Below are 16768 nucleotides of genomic sequence, written 5' to 3'. Positions count from 1 at the left end.
CTAAGGACTTAAAATCAGCATACTCTAGTAACACATCAATGTTTAGAGGAGCTCAATTCACAATAGCTAAACTATAGAACCAACCTAGGTGCCCTTCAACAGATGAATGGATAAAGAAAATGTGGTATATATACGCAATGGAATATTATTCAGACATAAAAAATGACTTTATGTCTTTTGCTGGTAAATGGATAGGTGGATCTGGAGACTAAAATGCTAAGCAAAATAAGCCAATCTCAAAAAAAACAAATGCCAAATGTTCTCTCTGATATGTGTTTGCTTACAAACTAGGGAGGGGGAAGAATAGAAGTTCATTTGATTAGATGAAGGGAAGGGAGTGTAGTTGAGAACAGGAAAGACAGTTGAATGACTCTGACATAACTTTCCTATGTACATATATGAATATACCACAGTGAATTTTCCACATCATATACAACCACAAGACAGAGATCCTAATTAAAATAAAATATACTCCATGTTTGTATAAATATGTCAAAATATACTGTCATGAATAACTAAAAAGAACAAATTTTTTAAAAATGTAAAATATCTCAATAATTTTGTATTGGCTACAGATTAAAATGACATTTTAAATATATTACATTAAGTAAAATCTATAATTAAAATTAATTTTCTTTCTTTTTTACCTTTTCTAAATGCAGCTACTAGAATATTTAAAATACATATGACTCTCATAATATTTCTAGTAGACAGTGCTGCTGAAGATCTTTGAATTACAGGATAAAGACAGATACAACCTTTGGCAGAATGAGCAGAGGTTTATATACAGACTGTATTCAACAGATATCTCCCATGTTCGTCTGTCCTCAATGTTTACATTTGTAAGTAGCATTCTGATCATAAAAGTCCCCTTTAATATCACCTAGAGACAAAGTCTTGTTGGTTTAGGCTTTTTCTTGAGCCATATTATATACTGAATGTACTTTAGTGAGGAAGTGTCTTTGAACGGTCCCATCCTGAATATCCCCTAGTCATCAAGGTGATATTCTCACAAATTGCTGTTGGTGATAAAATTTTACTTTGAAAATTACAATGCCTTCATTGGAATGCTGACTCTGCTGGAGTTAATGAAGTGTAGAAATTCAGCTCCTCCTCATAAGTTTGCCAAATATCTAGACTCACCGGAGCAGGGCAGACAGCAAAGACACCAAGCCCTGGCAGGAAGTGACTGGGCCCCAGAGTGTTGGCAAAGACAGTCCTTTCTTTACTCATTTATTCATAAAGCAAACATTTATGAAATGCCAAACACTTCGATTTGTGATTTTCCTCTTTTATGGGCTTTATGATGGAATAGATACATCATTCTCAAAGCGGAAGATGTTTGACAGCAAACTTTTCAAATGTTCACCAAAACCGACTACTCCCCTCCCAATCCCTGGATGGTGGTTGTTAGCTCAGAGGATGAAGCTCACTCCCACCAGATGTTTGGTTGGTTGCTTGGTTGCTTGGGTATAAGAACTAAACGGTACTACGTGCTTAAGGTTTTTCAACAGTGCTTTCAAGTCACCTTGAACATTGACATCAAAGTTAAAAGACAGCGAAAGAGAGGAAGAGGTGGATGAAGGAATAAGTAAAACATCAGTGAGCTTATCCTCTTTATTGTAGTATTTGTTCCTTCCTTTCCTTCTACATCCCTCACCAACCTCTCTTTTTATTAAAATTGCTTTAGTGTTTGGCCATCTGTTTTTCTCCATGCTTACATATATGGAGTACAGATCTGAATTATTCTGGGGAGGAGGACCTAAAATTTGTCTAATTTGGAGACTCACTTTAAAAATACAGAATTTTTATTTTGGATTCCTACAGGTGGCACACACACAGGGACTTGGAAGGCTGAGACAAGAGGATCACAAGTTCAAGGCCAGATTCAGCAAACTAGCAAGGCCCTCATCAATTCAAAATAAAAAATAAAAAGACACCCCTGGGTTAATCCCTAAAACCCCCCCAAAAAAATTACTATCATAGAATTGGTATAGAACATTAACAGGCACCCATGCAAATAAGAGGTCTCAACATTTAAACTTCATTAGCTTCAAAATATATCAGCTCTGTGCCTATGATACCATACATGTAATATGTATTATATAGCATCATACATATAATATGTATGAGATGGGAGTGTCTTGTTATATTTTATTTATTTTAAAAGGATTATAAACACCCTTCTGTGTCTTTTCAACAATATAATATAGAAATCATCCTAGGTAGTATCGTTGAATTCATTTTTTTAAAAATGTTCATATCACATCCATGATATACATGTACCACAAATTATCCAGCCATCTCCCTTATTAGGTGTACATTCCTTTGCTTCTAGTCTTCTCTTTTGAAGAAAGGATTCTTTCGCTACTACACAAATGCCACAAAAATACTTCTATAGTTTTTTAAAAACTGTGAACTTTTAATAGATTGCACTAAATTTATTAATTTTTGGAGAAGTAGCAATTTCATTATGTTGAGATGTTCTAAAGAAGAAAACAGTATGTTTTTCCACTTGGACAAATCCCATCCATAGGGTATTTATGATCCAATAAAGAAAATAAAGCTTGTGGGCAAATAGCCATGATGTGAGAAAAAAGGAAAACACAAATTATAAAACATGAAAGTAATGGGAAGAGAATACTCTAGAGGTACAGTCAGGAGAGGAGAGTTAAGAGAAGGGGGGAAACTAGGAGAAAGCAAACTCAGCTGGAGCACAGAGACATTTGAGAAACAGCAAGTAAGCAGTTCAGAGGGGCTGGAACAGAAAGTGCAGATGGTACAGAACCAGGAGATGAGGCCATGAGGTAGGTGGAGCTCAACAGAGCCAAGAATTCCAGACAGAAGAGAGTATCCTCCTTCAGCAGGGCAATGGGACCCACAGCCAGCTGGGGCCAAGAAGAAAATGAGAGCTCAGTTTTAGGATTACTCAGGCAGCCTGGGAGGAGAAGGCCGGCACTGAGGCAGAGAGCAGCAATAGTAGTCCACGGGAGACCATATGAGACCTTGGCTGGGTGAGAAGAGAGAGGAAGGAAGAGAGGAACACATCCTGTGGCACCAGTGACGGGAATTCAAACACTAGATTAGGGAGGGGAAAATAAGGATGCTTCTAGTCTTGAACCTGGGCAAACAGTAGGATGGTGACACCATCAACACAGATGAACAAAGCAAAAGACGGTGTTTGGATGAAAGATTTGTTTTGAATCGTTAAATGTAACATGCAGGCAGGATATTCAAGTAGACACAGCCTGGGCTAGAGCCCAAAACATGAAGGCCATCCTGGTCTTTCAAAGAATAGTGATACATTTTCCTACTTCCCTGCAGGCACCAAGCAGATGAGCTCATGTTCAGAGAATGTCAAGCCTCCTCACACTCCACAGGCTTATCATCTTTCAGAAAAAGTTAACTTCTGGACTCCTTACACTGCTCACAGAGTGGCCTTCTTCAACATCTGCTATGGTCTGACCCAGCCTGGACAGCCACTGCCTAAATGCCCAGACAAGACATCACCTGAAAGCCTCATAACAGTGCCATGAGAAAAAGTTCAATGAACTCTTAGAACTAAGTGCATTCAACTCTGCTTCAAAATAGAATACATACCCTCAAGAGCACTGTAAGGTATATATCCAGTTTTGTTTTAAATAAGACTGAATTTTCAAATAAAAGTAGCTTATAATTTTACCAAACTATACTTCAAAACTATTTTTTCTTCCAAAGGTACAAAATGATTGTCAATAAAGTTTGATAAGACAATATATAGAGATACATGACGTTTTCCTAAATTAAAATGTTGGTGATCCTTGGTTCAACGATAATAAACAAAGCTGAAAAAAACAAAACAATTGGTGGGGGGATTCAAGAATACTTTTATTTAGCAGTTAGATGGGAAAAAATAATCAATATGAAATTATATTTTGCAAAAATATTAAATATACAAACCTCATAATGTTCATATTCCTCCACATCAAATGTCTCAAAGTCAAAAAATCCATGTTGTAATCCCTAAAAGAAGAAGAATTTGAATTAGTTTTTATACTTAATTGATGGAATACACTCATCATTTCTGAAATTCACAATAAAAAAAATAACATAAGAGCTTGAAACTTAATTTTATGCATCTCTAGAAATCATTTCATAACAGTGGTCCCACACAGGATGTCTCTTGGATGCTAATTTATATTAATTTTACTTAAAGTTAATAATGCATATAAAATGGGACAAATTGGCAAATTTATGATTAAAGCCTACTGAGAACTATACCTATGACAGAATAAATATTAGAATGATTAACTTATCAAATAGAAAAATAATCAGTTATTCTTAGAAAGTTCTGTTTTCTTTAATCTAATAATATTTAACCAAAAATGGCATTTTTAATTTCTAATTTACTTCTAAAATTCTACTTTGAGACACTCTGTTTTCTGATGTTAGTCTGATGTTAGAAGGAAAAAAACTGATATTTTTAACAAAACAAAAAAAAGCTTCATACTTTTTTTTCTAACTAATGACTTAGAACTTTTTAAAATTATCTAGGTTATTCAGATCTAATATTTTCAGGAAGACAAATAGTCTTCTATTTTATAAACCCTGAAGTGATAGAGATTACAAACTTACAGGCACTTTAAAAGTTATATGGTCAAGCCATTAAAAATAGAAAAAGAAACTAACAAGCTAAGCTCCAGTACTTCCAGCTTCGAAAAACCTTTAGAGTATTTTTTCAAATTACAGGCCACAGGCCACCAGCATCAAAACACTTGATTTTAAAGACTTGAAAATAGTTTTCATAAATAGTTTTCATAAATTTCATAAAAGATTCATGGGCTGAGGCTGAAGCTCAGTGGTAAAGTGCTTGCCTTGCATGTATGAGGGACTGGGTTCAATCCTCAGCATCACATAAAAATAAATAAAGATACTGTGTGTTCATCTACAACTAAATAAATATTTAAAAAAAAAAAAAAAGACAGATCTTGGGCCCCTTCCCAGAACTGCTAAATGGGGCACAGGATCAGCATTTTAACATGCTTTTCTAGGTGATTCTTATAAATTCTAAATTCTGATAACACTGGTTTAGGCAATTCCTACCCAAAAAGCAGAACAAGTTAAACCTTTTAAAAAGCAATTTCATTCATTTATACTCACCATTCCAGAGAAAACGGTGAGAAAAATATGTTCTAAACAATCTAATTTTCTTCCTTTCTCCTTATTTTTAAAGTGTATACTTGCATATGTGTCTGTATGTTCACATAACACATGATCTACGCTTATGACAATGTTAAGACATCAAAGCCAGAAAAATATCTTCCCTAAAAAGGCAAAAATGTGGCCACACTTTGAGCACCCATTCTCACAAGGGTTCTCTCCACCATAAAAACAGCCCAGAACATGGCACATCATGTAAGGTAGTATACACAGGCCAAGATTTCTCCCTTGCTTAAAGATGTGTGGAACATCTATCGGATCCTTTAAAATCTCATCTATATTTGGGTAGACCCCACCATCTGAGAAAACAATAAGTTTAGAGAAGGTTGTATTCATGACTAAAGTCCACCTTTCCTGTACAACAGGAAGCATGTCATGAATTTCTATATTGAGACACCAGTTACCATAATAACGGCCAGGGATATTCCAGTGAGAACTCTTTCTGAATTTTGTGTTGTAAAAGAAGCGGCACGTACCAGATGGAAGGAAAGGCTAAATAACAATAATAATGACAATAAGTAAATCACTTTTTCCTCTCAGGCATTTTCTCTAAATGCTATAATTATGGGTTATATGTAGGGTAATATCTCCATAAAATCTTTTAACTAGTATTTCTAGAAGTATATTTCCATTATACTGTTGGCAAGGGTGGGCTAAAGCATCCTTATAGCTTTTATGAGAAGAAAAATTTATGAAAACTATTTTCAAATCTTAGAGGCTTTAAAATATCAGGACTGGGGGCAGGGTAGCTCAGTCATGGAGCACTAATCTAGCATGCACAAGACCCTGAACTTGATGCCCAGCACCACAGAAAAAAATAAATAAAATATCAAAGTCAGAAATAAGTATACATAAAACAAGCAGCAGAATAATAATAATACTGTTTATCTCAATTCAAACATATCAAAACCAATTTTATATTACAAAAAAGAAACTTGTGCTAGCATCCTACTGACACTATATATATACTGACACTATATAACCAATGGGTTACATAACACATACATTTCTGTCTGATAACAAATCACAACTTTACGTCCAAGATGGAATTGTGTACTTTCAGAACTCATTAAGAGTAATCACAGGATAACTTGCATGTCTTCTCAGATTATAAATTAAACATATCCCAAAAATATAAAACACAACTAACTAACTTCAGAGTGCATCAAATTATCTGGAGGGGCTGTTCAAACACAGACCAAAGGGCCCCACCCCCAGAGTTTATGACTCAGTCAGTCATGGGCAGGGGTGAATTAACAGAACAGTGGCTTAGATAACTTCCTGTCTCTCTCCCACCAAGATCTAGCTTCATAATGAAGCTCAGTGGGTAACAAAGAAATGTCACTGGCACAGCTTCAGGTAGAAGTGATCAATTTGGCCCAGAACACAAATAGTTTAAATGAGAAAGAGAGGCGTCTCTCCACCCAGGTTACCCTATTGTCTGTGCAGTCTCCCTCCATATCCAAAGGGGTTGGTTCCAGTATCCTTCACAGATACCAAACTCTGCAAATGCTCAAATCCCCTATTATTAAATGGTGCAGTATTTGCATATAACCTACATACATCCTCCCATGTACTTTAAATCATCTCTAAATGACTTATAATACCAAATACAATGTAAATGCTAGATAATATTGTATTGTTTAAGAAATAATGGCAAGGAGGAGATGTTCAGTGGAGAAGCTGGGTTTTTTGTTTTGTTCTGTTTTTTTTACACTCCCCAAATATTTTCCATCTGAGGTTGGCTGAATCATCGAGGAGGAACCCACAGATACTGAGGGCCAGCTGTACTTTTCAAATCAATCATCATTCAGGAATCGAAAACCCTTCAGAGCTCACTAGTTCCCCTCTCTCTTCTCCAATGGCAAACAAGGGTGTTGGAATTATTCCTTCTCTGTTTTTTTAAACTACTGTACCAACTACAGCAAAAAAAAAAAAATTGTTATTACCTTTCTGATTCCCTGTAAACAGTCGAGGATGGTGAGATTGTAAGTGCAATTTCCAAAGGAAGCATCCCTACAAACATAAATAAATTTAACATTAAAAACTTGCATTCAGAATTTTCAAGTAAAATATCTAAGGCAGTTTGAGATGCGCTTGCTCAGCTTCATGTTGTCAATATGGCAAAACTTATGTAGCATGTCAGAACCTACTGGTTAACTATTAATGCAACTTCACTGAAACACTTCTGAAATTGCTCTAATTCAACAAGCAGAATTAATAAGAAAGCAGATTCAAGTCTGAACTCCAGAGTCAGACTGCTTTGGTTCAAATTCCCACTCTGCCATGTACTGGGTAAGAACTTGAGCAAGTTACTTTACCTCTAGGAGTCCTGGTTTCTTCATCTGTTGAAGCAAAGTTAATGACAGCAGCTAGCATTCATAAGGATTGATATTGGATTACATTAAAAAAAAATAGGTAAAGCCCTTCAAATGTGCCTGGCACAAAGAAAACACTTAAATGTTATTACCACTCTTATTAACAGTGAATTGAGCTGTTTGGTTAAGTAAAACATTCATCATTACAATAGGCCTTTTGGCAGGGGACCAATCTTGTCAGGAGTGTGATAAACACAGCATTAGAAAGGTAAGGGGGACACTGTATGTAGGTCAATAGAACCTAGTAGTTACTTTCATGAATTAAAAGCCATCTCTCCTCCCTACAGGGAGAAAGGAGAGGGCTGAGGAAAATACAGTCACACTTCCCAACAGACAACCTCCTGGGATCCATGAGGGCTACTTATGCACCCTGAGGTGCTCCGTCCAAAGAGTGGGAACCTACTGCACCAAAAATTGAGGGCTTCATGCTTTATTTAAGTTTTTAGAGCAACTCAGCATATCTACTTCAGGCAACATAAAACTGAAGTATCAAGTTCAGGTCAGTTAAACAAGAACCGGCACTGGAGCTTTAACACTAGCAATGTTCCAAGGTGTCTGAGGCAAGAAACTTGACCTCAAGTCTCTTGGTCTCTGCCCAGCCCCCACTGCTGACCCAAGAAGGGAGCCCATGCCAGGCACCTGCCCTGACAAAGTCAAGTCCCACCCGAGCAACACCAGTATAAGGATAGCTCCTGGGAGAGAGTCAGAAGATGTCCAATGGAAGAACACAATTTTTAAGGGTTTTCAACGTAATTAACATAAAACAAAGCTTTATATCACTAGCCATCCAACGTACCTAGAACCTGTGGCTGCTAAGCCATGAATTAAAATGTAACCCGAAATTTACTGAGTTTCGGGCCCTGATAGCCTGATACAAATCGAGTGAGTTAGCCAAGGTTAACAGAAATGGTGCTTAAATCCTGAAACTTCAAAAGTAACCTATGTAAATAGAAGGATCAGTTCAGATATTTAAATTGATTTCAATAGGAGTTTTGTTGTTTTGTTATTGTTTTTAAATATCATCTGAACTTATTTCAGTGAAAATAAAATGTCTTTTCAACTATCTTTAAAAGCTATAAAACACTTGCTAAGAAGCAAATTTTAATGACTGATACCAGATAAAGGAATAGCTGGAGATCTAAGATAAAAAACTAGTTTTTAAAAACAATTACACATTCCTTTGCAAATACCTGTCTCTTTGGGGCAAGGATTCAGATTCTAGGTGCCATGGACCCATTTTTTAATGATCTAACGTTTTCAAATGAATAAAATAAAATATATAATATTAATGAAAAACCAATTTAAACAAGGTTATCAAAACATTAAAGAAAAAATTTATAATACCTCAAAATACACTTTTTAAGTTAATATATGACAAGATCTAGTGACAGATCTGATAACCACTGTACTTTTCAGCAAGAAATGAGCAGAAATAATATTTTTTATAATGTTGATACTAGTTTCTAGATTTTTTAAAATATTTATTTAGTTGGAGATGAACACACAATATCTTTATTTATTTTATGTGATGCTGAGGATTGAACCCAGTGCCTCACACACAGGAGGCAAGCACTTTACCACTGAGCTACAGCTCAGCCCCCAGAAATAATATTTTAAGATTTAACAACTGTAATGTGATATAAAAATGCCTGTGATTTCTAGTGACGAAGTCAAATATGTTGCTAAAGCTACTATAGTTCACTTCCAAATTTTATAATTAAATACTATAAATTATAAGTTTAGTGAAAATAAAGATAATTTTCTTTTCTCACCTAAATTCACTAGCACTCAAGTAGGTCAAAAACTATTGCTTTAATTTTTTACAAGGAAAATTCCTTTGTATTCAAAAAGAGTAAAACACAAATTTATAAGAATTGGAGGTACTTCCTATTCCTTTAAATATATCTTCCTACCCCTAGCCTCAACTAAATGATTTCACAAATAGACCTAATCTCTCCGGATGTCTGCAAACTATGCTAAGACTATCCTGCTATCTCTTGTCCTGTCACAGCCATAACTGTTACCAAGGACTGAAAAGACAGCTCTGAGCTGGGCACAGTGGTGCACACCTGTAGAGCCAGCTACTCAGGAGGCTAAAGCAGGAGGATCACTTAAGCCCAAGAGTTCAAGGCTAGCCTAGATAACACAGCAAGACTCTAAATAAATAATATAAATAAAATAAAATTGTTTTCAAAGAAAGAGAGCATGTACTCTGATGACTTAGTGGTCAAATCTGCACACAGGCAAAGCTGGGAGAGATGAGTTCATATGCCACGGGACAGAATAAGGATACAAAGCAGTCTCAGCAAACTGGAAACACACAAGTTTACAAACTGAAATATATAAGAAGGAATGCCATGAAATTCAGTAATATCCTCCTGACTGAAGGAAGGAGATGACACACCTCTTTTGAGCACCTAGGATGCCAGCTAATTTAGATACATCATGACAGCAACATAAAGGAACAGATTCCAAACTTGCCCCCACACCAGGGAAGAGAAAAATGGTTTATTAGTAACATCTGGCTCATTTACAGACACAAGAGAGTAAATATACAGTGAAAGGACACAAAAACATGTTATACATTCCCTGGGGCCCAGGGCAGAAAGTCAAGGAGGAAAATTAAGCCCAGGAATCTACCACCAACCCAGAAACTCTTTCAAAACACTTTTTCAACCCTAGTGTAATCAATCCAATGTGGACAGGGAGAATAAAGAAAAAGAGAGAGAGAGAGAGTTTTGAAAGCTGGAGATCAGATGAATAAGTGGTAAATAAAGTTGAAGGCCAAGAAAACTGAATACCAAACTGACAATGGGGGAAAAAAACAGAACTAACACAATTAATACCAGATAATTCTCAAAGACTGGGTAACTAACAGGACAGGGTTCTTCTAGAAGTCAGAATAAAGCACATTCCATCAGTAAGATTTGAAAGCCCATTAAAGTTGAGAGATTTTATTCTATAAAAGTAATATTACCACTCATTTTATAAATCAGTCCTCCTTGTTGATTTTCCTCACCTACTCAGGTTAGTCAGAATCATTTGAAAATAAAATGGATTGGTCCTAAAAGGCATCGAGGTACCTGCCCCACCCAATGTTCAAACTTGAGTAAGAATTTTTCTCATCCATGTTATAACATGAAATGGATCTCAGGGGTTAGGAAAACAATAGGCTCTATTAGTCTCAAAAGTTCTTTCCTATGTTGAAATTATACCATTATTTAACACTATCGATATTCTTTTTCTGATCCATATCTCTTTCCTGGATTCTTCCTAAAAGAATTTAAACACTTTTAGGTCTCTACCATTTTTAAAAAAGAACAAGTCATCCAAACTCTGTTGACTCCACATTTTGCTTCAGATACCAGCTTCTTTTGTGCCCCCTCTTTAAAAGAAGACTCTCTAGGGGAAGGTAGGGCCTGGCTCAGTAGTGGAGCTCTTGTTGAGCATGTTCAAGGCCTTGAGTTCAATCCACAACACAACCAAAATGAATTAATAAATAAATAAACAAAAACAGAATACACCTGTAAAGAATTACTCAACTTCCTCCTTGAAACGCACAGTTTGGTGGGGTTTAGTATGCTAGAAATGTTTTATAACCCCATCATCATTAATTCCCAAACACTTTTATCACCCCAAAAAGAAACTATATGATCATTTGCAGTCACTCCTCATTCTCCCTTCTCCCTGGCCTCTGCAATCCCTCATCTAGTCTGAGGACCCTCTGGCAAGCACCATCTTACTCAACATGTCACCATGAGTATCTTCCTTCTTTGAATACTATTTTCTCTTGGTCCCTGGATTTTCCTTCTGCCTGTCCAATCGCTACTTCCCATCTCCTTTGCAAAGTTACCCTTCACTTCCTTCTCGTTAGACTTCTACAAGGTGCAATTTCAGCCCAAATTCTTCTCGCTCCATTCTCTCTCCCTAGACCAGGAGCTCTCAAACTTCAGTGTGCACCATCATCACCTGGATAGTTCCTTGAAACATAGATTTCTGGGCCTACCCCAAGTTTCTGACTCAGGTCTAAGACAGGGCCTGAAAATTTGCATTTCTAACAAGCTCCCAGGTGGTGCAGATGCTGCTAGTAAGAGGAAACACATTTGGAAAACCATTTGCCCTAGACAATCTCATCTACTTATCTATCTACAATGATACTCAAATACATCTTTCTAGCACAAACTCCTTATTTTAACATTTTATTTTTTCTAATTAGTTAAACATGATGGCAGAATACATTTTGTATCATTGTACACAAAGGGAGCACAATTATTCATTTCTCTGGTTGTATATGCTGTAGAATGGTACCATTTGTGCAATCATTACATGTACCTAGGGTAATGATGTCCTTCTCATTCCACCATCTTTCCTTCCCCAGTGTCCCCTCCCCTACACCCCTCCCCTATGCCCAATCCAAAGTTCCTCCATTCTTCCCAGGCCCCCTCCAGCAATTGTGGATCAGCATCCACTCATCAGATAAAATGTTCAGCCTTTGCTTTTTTGGAATCGGCTTACTTTGCTTAGCATGATATTCTCCAACTCCATCCATTTACCTGTAAATGCCATAATTTTATTCTCTTTTAATGCTGAGTAATATGTGTGTGTGTGTGTGTGTGTGTGTATAGATAGATAGATAGATAGATAGATAGATCACTTTCTTTATCCATCCATCTATTGAAGGGCATCTAGGTTGGTTCCACAGTTTAACTATTGTGAATTGAGCTGCTATAAACATTGATGTGGCTGGGTTACTATAGTATGCTGATTTTAAATCTTTGGGGTATAGACGGAGGAGTGGGATAGCTGGGTCAAATGATGGTTCCATTCCCAGTTTTCTAAGGAATCTCCATACTGCTTTCCAGAGCGGTTGCGCCAATTTGCAGTGCCACCAGCAATGTATGAGTGTGCCTTTTCCCCCACATCCTCACCAATATTTATTGTTGCTTGTATTCTTGATAATTGCCATTCAGGCTAGAGTGAGATGAAATCTTACAGTAGTTTTGATCACAAACTCCTTCTTAGAATTCCAAAATAGTATATCCAATAATCACCTACGTGACATTTCCATTTGGGTACCTAAAACTCATTGTGTAGGAAATATCTCTCAAATCCCTCCTCCTCCCCAGAAACCAACAGTGACAACTATCTGGCCCTCTAGCCCTCCTGGTCTACATAAATGATACGGCTTCCACAGTCATCCAGGCTGGAAGCCCTTCCAGAAGTCTCTCCATTTCTCTCTTCCCCTTGTCCTATCCTTCCTATACTTTTCCCTCTTATGTACCTTTTAATGCATTTTACCCTCCAACTCTACTACCACTGTCTTTCTATATCTACTCTCTGTCTTTAATCAGTTTTCTTCACTGGAACCAGAGTGGTATTTTTAAGAAGCAAATCTGATCTGGTCACCCTTCACCTGTAACTCTTCACTAAGTTCCCAATGCTTTCAAGGTAAAGTTCAAATCCTCAACAGGGATGAAAGACCCTGTGGCTGGTCCTGCCTGCCTCCCATGCTTCCTCCTTCCTGCTCACCTAATTCTCTGGTCCCAATCTCAGAGAACTTCCCTAACCTCTGAGCACTTGGCTCTCCCACAGGACCTTTGCCTCTGCTAGTCACAAGTTCTTCCTGACTCTCCCTTAGGCACCTAGGTTGCCTTCCCCACCCTTCAGATCTCAGCTCAAACACTACACCAAGCTTAGGGAGGACCCTCCAGCCCCATCCTGACAAGATCAGGTCTCCCAGATTTTTTTTTTTCTTCTTTGGCTTTAACCTCAGTTTGAAATTATATCCTGGTGTACTAATTTTGATTCTCTGCCTCTAGCTCTATGATAGTTTCAGAGAAAGTAAGATCTATATGTTTATCATTCACCACTGATTCCTCAGTACCTGGGCACAAAATAGACAGTAAATGTCTATAAATAAATGTTTAAATTAAGTAAAGAAGCTTGAGGACTCATCCCAAGAAAATTTTCTATAATATTTCATGATTACTTTGTTAACTTAAGTAGCCTAATGCCTTAATTCTCAGTAGCAAGAACAACTTTCCTTGCATTTAAATCCCTCTGTCCATTTAAAGTCATTTACTTCTGTTCTCTCTGCCAAAGAGTATTTAATTAAAGAAAGTTAAAAGCAGTGATGCTCCAGGTAGTTTGCTCTTCCTTTGTCAGGTGGTATTAAACACACTGGCTTTATAAATAACCCATGCTTCAGAGAGGCAGAAAGAGCTTTGAGGATTTAAACCACTGTACCAATGTGCCAAACAGTTTCAACTCTCACAAGTTTTTTTTTGGCAGTTATAGTTCCCAACTGTTTACTTAACTATTGGTCTGCTTTTTTCATTCATTCATTCATGCATATATACACTCATTCATTCATATTTGTTGAACCAAGTATTTATTAAGAAGAATGAGAGCTCATGTATTTTTCCACCTCCCCATAAAACAGAGGAAAGTATGCACACCCCTGTGGCTCAGGAAAACTACAACTCTTACCCTTATTTGTCATGATAGTTTGACCATGTATTGCATTACTCTGTTAAACTCATCAACACAAAGCTACTCTTCATTCAGGAGATATGGTAATACCTAAACATCCAAGGCTTCTATCATTCATCTCAGCTGAAGAATAAATCATGTGTCTCTAAACCCAATACAGAAGACTAATGTTACAGTCAACCACTGTCTAGAGAAATCCAGATGCAAATTTAGCTCAGCCTCGTGCTTAACCATCTAATCTTCATCTATTCCAGCAATTCTACCTTTCTAAATGTGACTTCTGGCAAAACAGTGAACTAAACCACATAGCTACAATTAAACAATTATAAAAATCCGTAGAACTATAATAAGTGTAATAAATACTTGTTGAATATGAAAGTAAATCAATGAATATTTGAACAGAAGTAGCAACTGGATTTTTCATTTGTTTATGTTTTAGCATTTACTTTGCAGAAAAGCAAAAGAAAAATTAAATTTAAAAAACCTAAAATCAACAACCACAGTGAGATACTAAACAAAAGGGCTTGATTCACTGGTGCCCTAGAGCTGTCTTGTATAGCCTTCTCAGAGTCAGTTGTTAAATAGAAACTTTCTGAGCCCAAGTCAGCAGTCATAGTAATATTTGCATCACAAGAACCAGCAAACATTTTATACTCACTGAGCTGCTTTACCAATATACCTCCGCTTAGATTTTAATCTAAGAATCTAACAAATCACTCATAATGAAGCAACCTTGTAAATGTTTATAATGGGGAGATGAAACCAGAGATGAAAGAACATATTTACACTACACATTATTAAAGAACATTAAAGAACATATTTACACTACACATTATAAGCATTTCTGGTAATGAAGTTGTTTGAAATGAAGAATGGAGAAGAGGCACAGCATCAACAGCATGGAGACTACACTATAGAATAAAAAAGAACTGATGGTAAATGGACTAACAAATACTGGGAATGACTATGACCTAAATGTATTGGGTCATGATTCTTCATAAATTCTCAGAATAACAAGTAACTAGGAGATATACAAATATTTGCAGAGCAATGGGTTGAAAAAGATCTCAAAAGTCATCTCAGAACCCTGTAAAGCACTGAACTGAATCCCATCCTCACACTCACTCTGAGATTGCGAATTTCTGAAGATAGAAAATGTGTTCTTTGTCTCCTCTGATATAATGGGGGGTGACTCAAAATGGGATAGGGAGGAAGAGCATGAGAAGAAGACTACCACTAAATAGGGAAGAGAGGAGGGAGGAAAAAGAGGGAGAAAGGGAGTTGCAAGGAAGATGGAAGGAGAACCTCATTGTTATACAGATTACATGTATGATGTTGTGATGAGAAAAAGAAAAAAAAGTGTGTCACATTAGATTGGATAGAGAGAAAGGATGGGAGAGGAGGGGAGGAGTAGGGGGGATAGGAAGGGCAGCAGAATAGAATAGACATTATGATTGATGTATGTATATAGGTGACTCTATGACCAGTGTGATTCCGCAATCTTTACAATTAGAAAAATGAGAAATTATACCCCAATGATTCAAATGTATGAATTGCCAAGATCATTGTAATATCATGAATAGCTAATAAAAAAAAAAAGAAAATATGTTCTTTATGTCTGTGTGCCCAGAGAATAATACAGTGTTGGGTGCATTAATATGTTGTAGTTGCTGATGAATGAATAAAGAAATGAATAAATGATCATTACCAGGAGTTCATTTATCTTTGCTGAACACCTCTAGTGGCTGAGAACTATTGATCTTTCAAAGTAAAAATTATTTTTCAAAAAAAATTTTTTTCGGATACTAGGGGTTGAACCTAAGGGTACACTACCACTGAACTACACCCCAGCCCTTTATATTTTTTTCCCTGAGACAAGGTCTCACCAGGTAGCCCAGGCTAACCTCGGACTTACAATCCTCCTGACTTAGCCTCCCAAGTAGCTAAGATTACAAGTATGTGCCACTGCTAAAAAATTTTTAACTATAAACTATGTAAAGTAATAAAACATGCTCTAAATCATTGCTATCCAATAGAAATATAATGCCAGTCACAAAAGAAAGCCGCATATAATTATATTTTTTTCAAAGCCATACTAAAATAAAATTAAAAAAAACAATTCATTTTAATAATATATTTTGTTTAAACCAATATACCCAGAATATTATCATTTGAACATGTAATCAACATAATTTTAAGTATTTTTACATTCTTCTTTTAAACTAAATCTTTGAAACCCAATTTATACTTAGTATTTATAATCCATCTCAGATTGGACTTGACAGATTTCAGGTGCTCAATAGCATGTTAGCTAGTAGCTATCACACTAGTAAGTTCAGCCCTAGACTATCTGAAATTATATTAGAACTAGACAATGCCCCCCAAGTGACACAACTGTCTAAAATATACCCCAATTTCCAGCCTCTGTACAAATCCCTTGTATGCATGTACTAGCCACAAGAAAAAGAGTTGAATGTTTATAACTTTTAAGTCTATAAGATGAAAATGTACTTTTATAAGACCTAGTGGAAAGAACAAAACCAAATGGTTGCATAGTGCAGGGCCAAAAGCTGACCATAACCAGTACCTAACAACAACAAAAAAAGGTTACAGAATTTCCTGCTTCTCATATTTAACCTCAGGCTATACGTTAACCACTTTTCTAAAGAAACAGGTAAAAATTCAATTCTAAATCATGA

The 16768-nt window shown here is 36.4% G+C and overlaps 1 protein-coding gene across 3 annotated transcripts in view; it reads right to left on the bottom strand.

Moving 5' to 3' along the window:
- The window catches only part of Cdc14a (cell division cycle 14A), a 164483-nt gene that overhangs the window by 78516 nt on the left and 69199 nt on the right, over positions 1-16768 (bottom strand). For all 3 annotated transcript variants that reach the window (XR_011708888.1, XR_011708889.1, XM_027943151.2), the window contains 2 exons: positions 7149-7215; positions 3940-4002 (listed from right to left, as the gene is read on the bottom strand). Coding sequence is in view for 1 of the 3 variants with exons in the window: in XM_027943151.2 (XP_027798952.2) it covers positions 3940-4002; positions 7149-7215 (130 nt within the window). In the remaining 2 variants the exon portion in view is untranslated. The remainder of the gene's footprint in view (positions 1-3939; positions 4003-7148; positions 7216-16768) is intronic.

The sequence above is a fragment of the Marmota flaviventris genome, chromosome 10 (assembly GCF_047511675.1).
Source record: "Marmota flaviventris isolate mMarFla1 chromosome 10, mMarFla1.hap1, whole genome shotgun sequence".
Taxonomy (NCBI): Eukaryota; Metazoa; Chordata; class Mammalia; order Rodentia; family Sciuridae; genus Marmota; species Marmota flaviventris.
The sequence above is the reverse complement of the archived record's forward strand: the minus strand, read 5'-3'. Positions and strand labels throughout refer to the sequence as shown.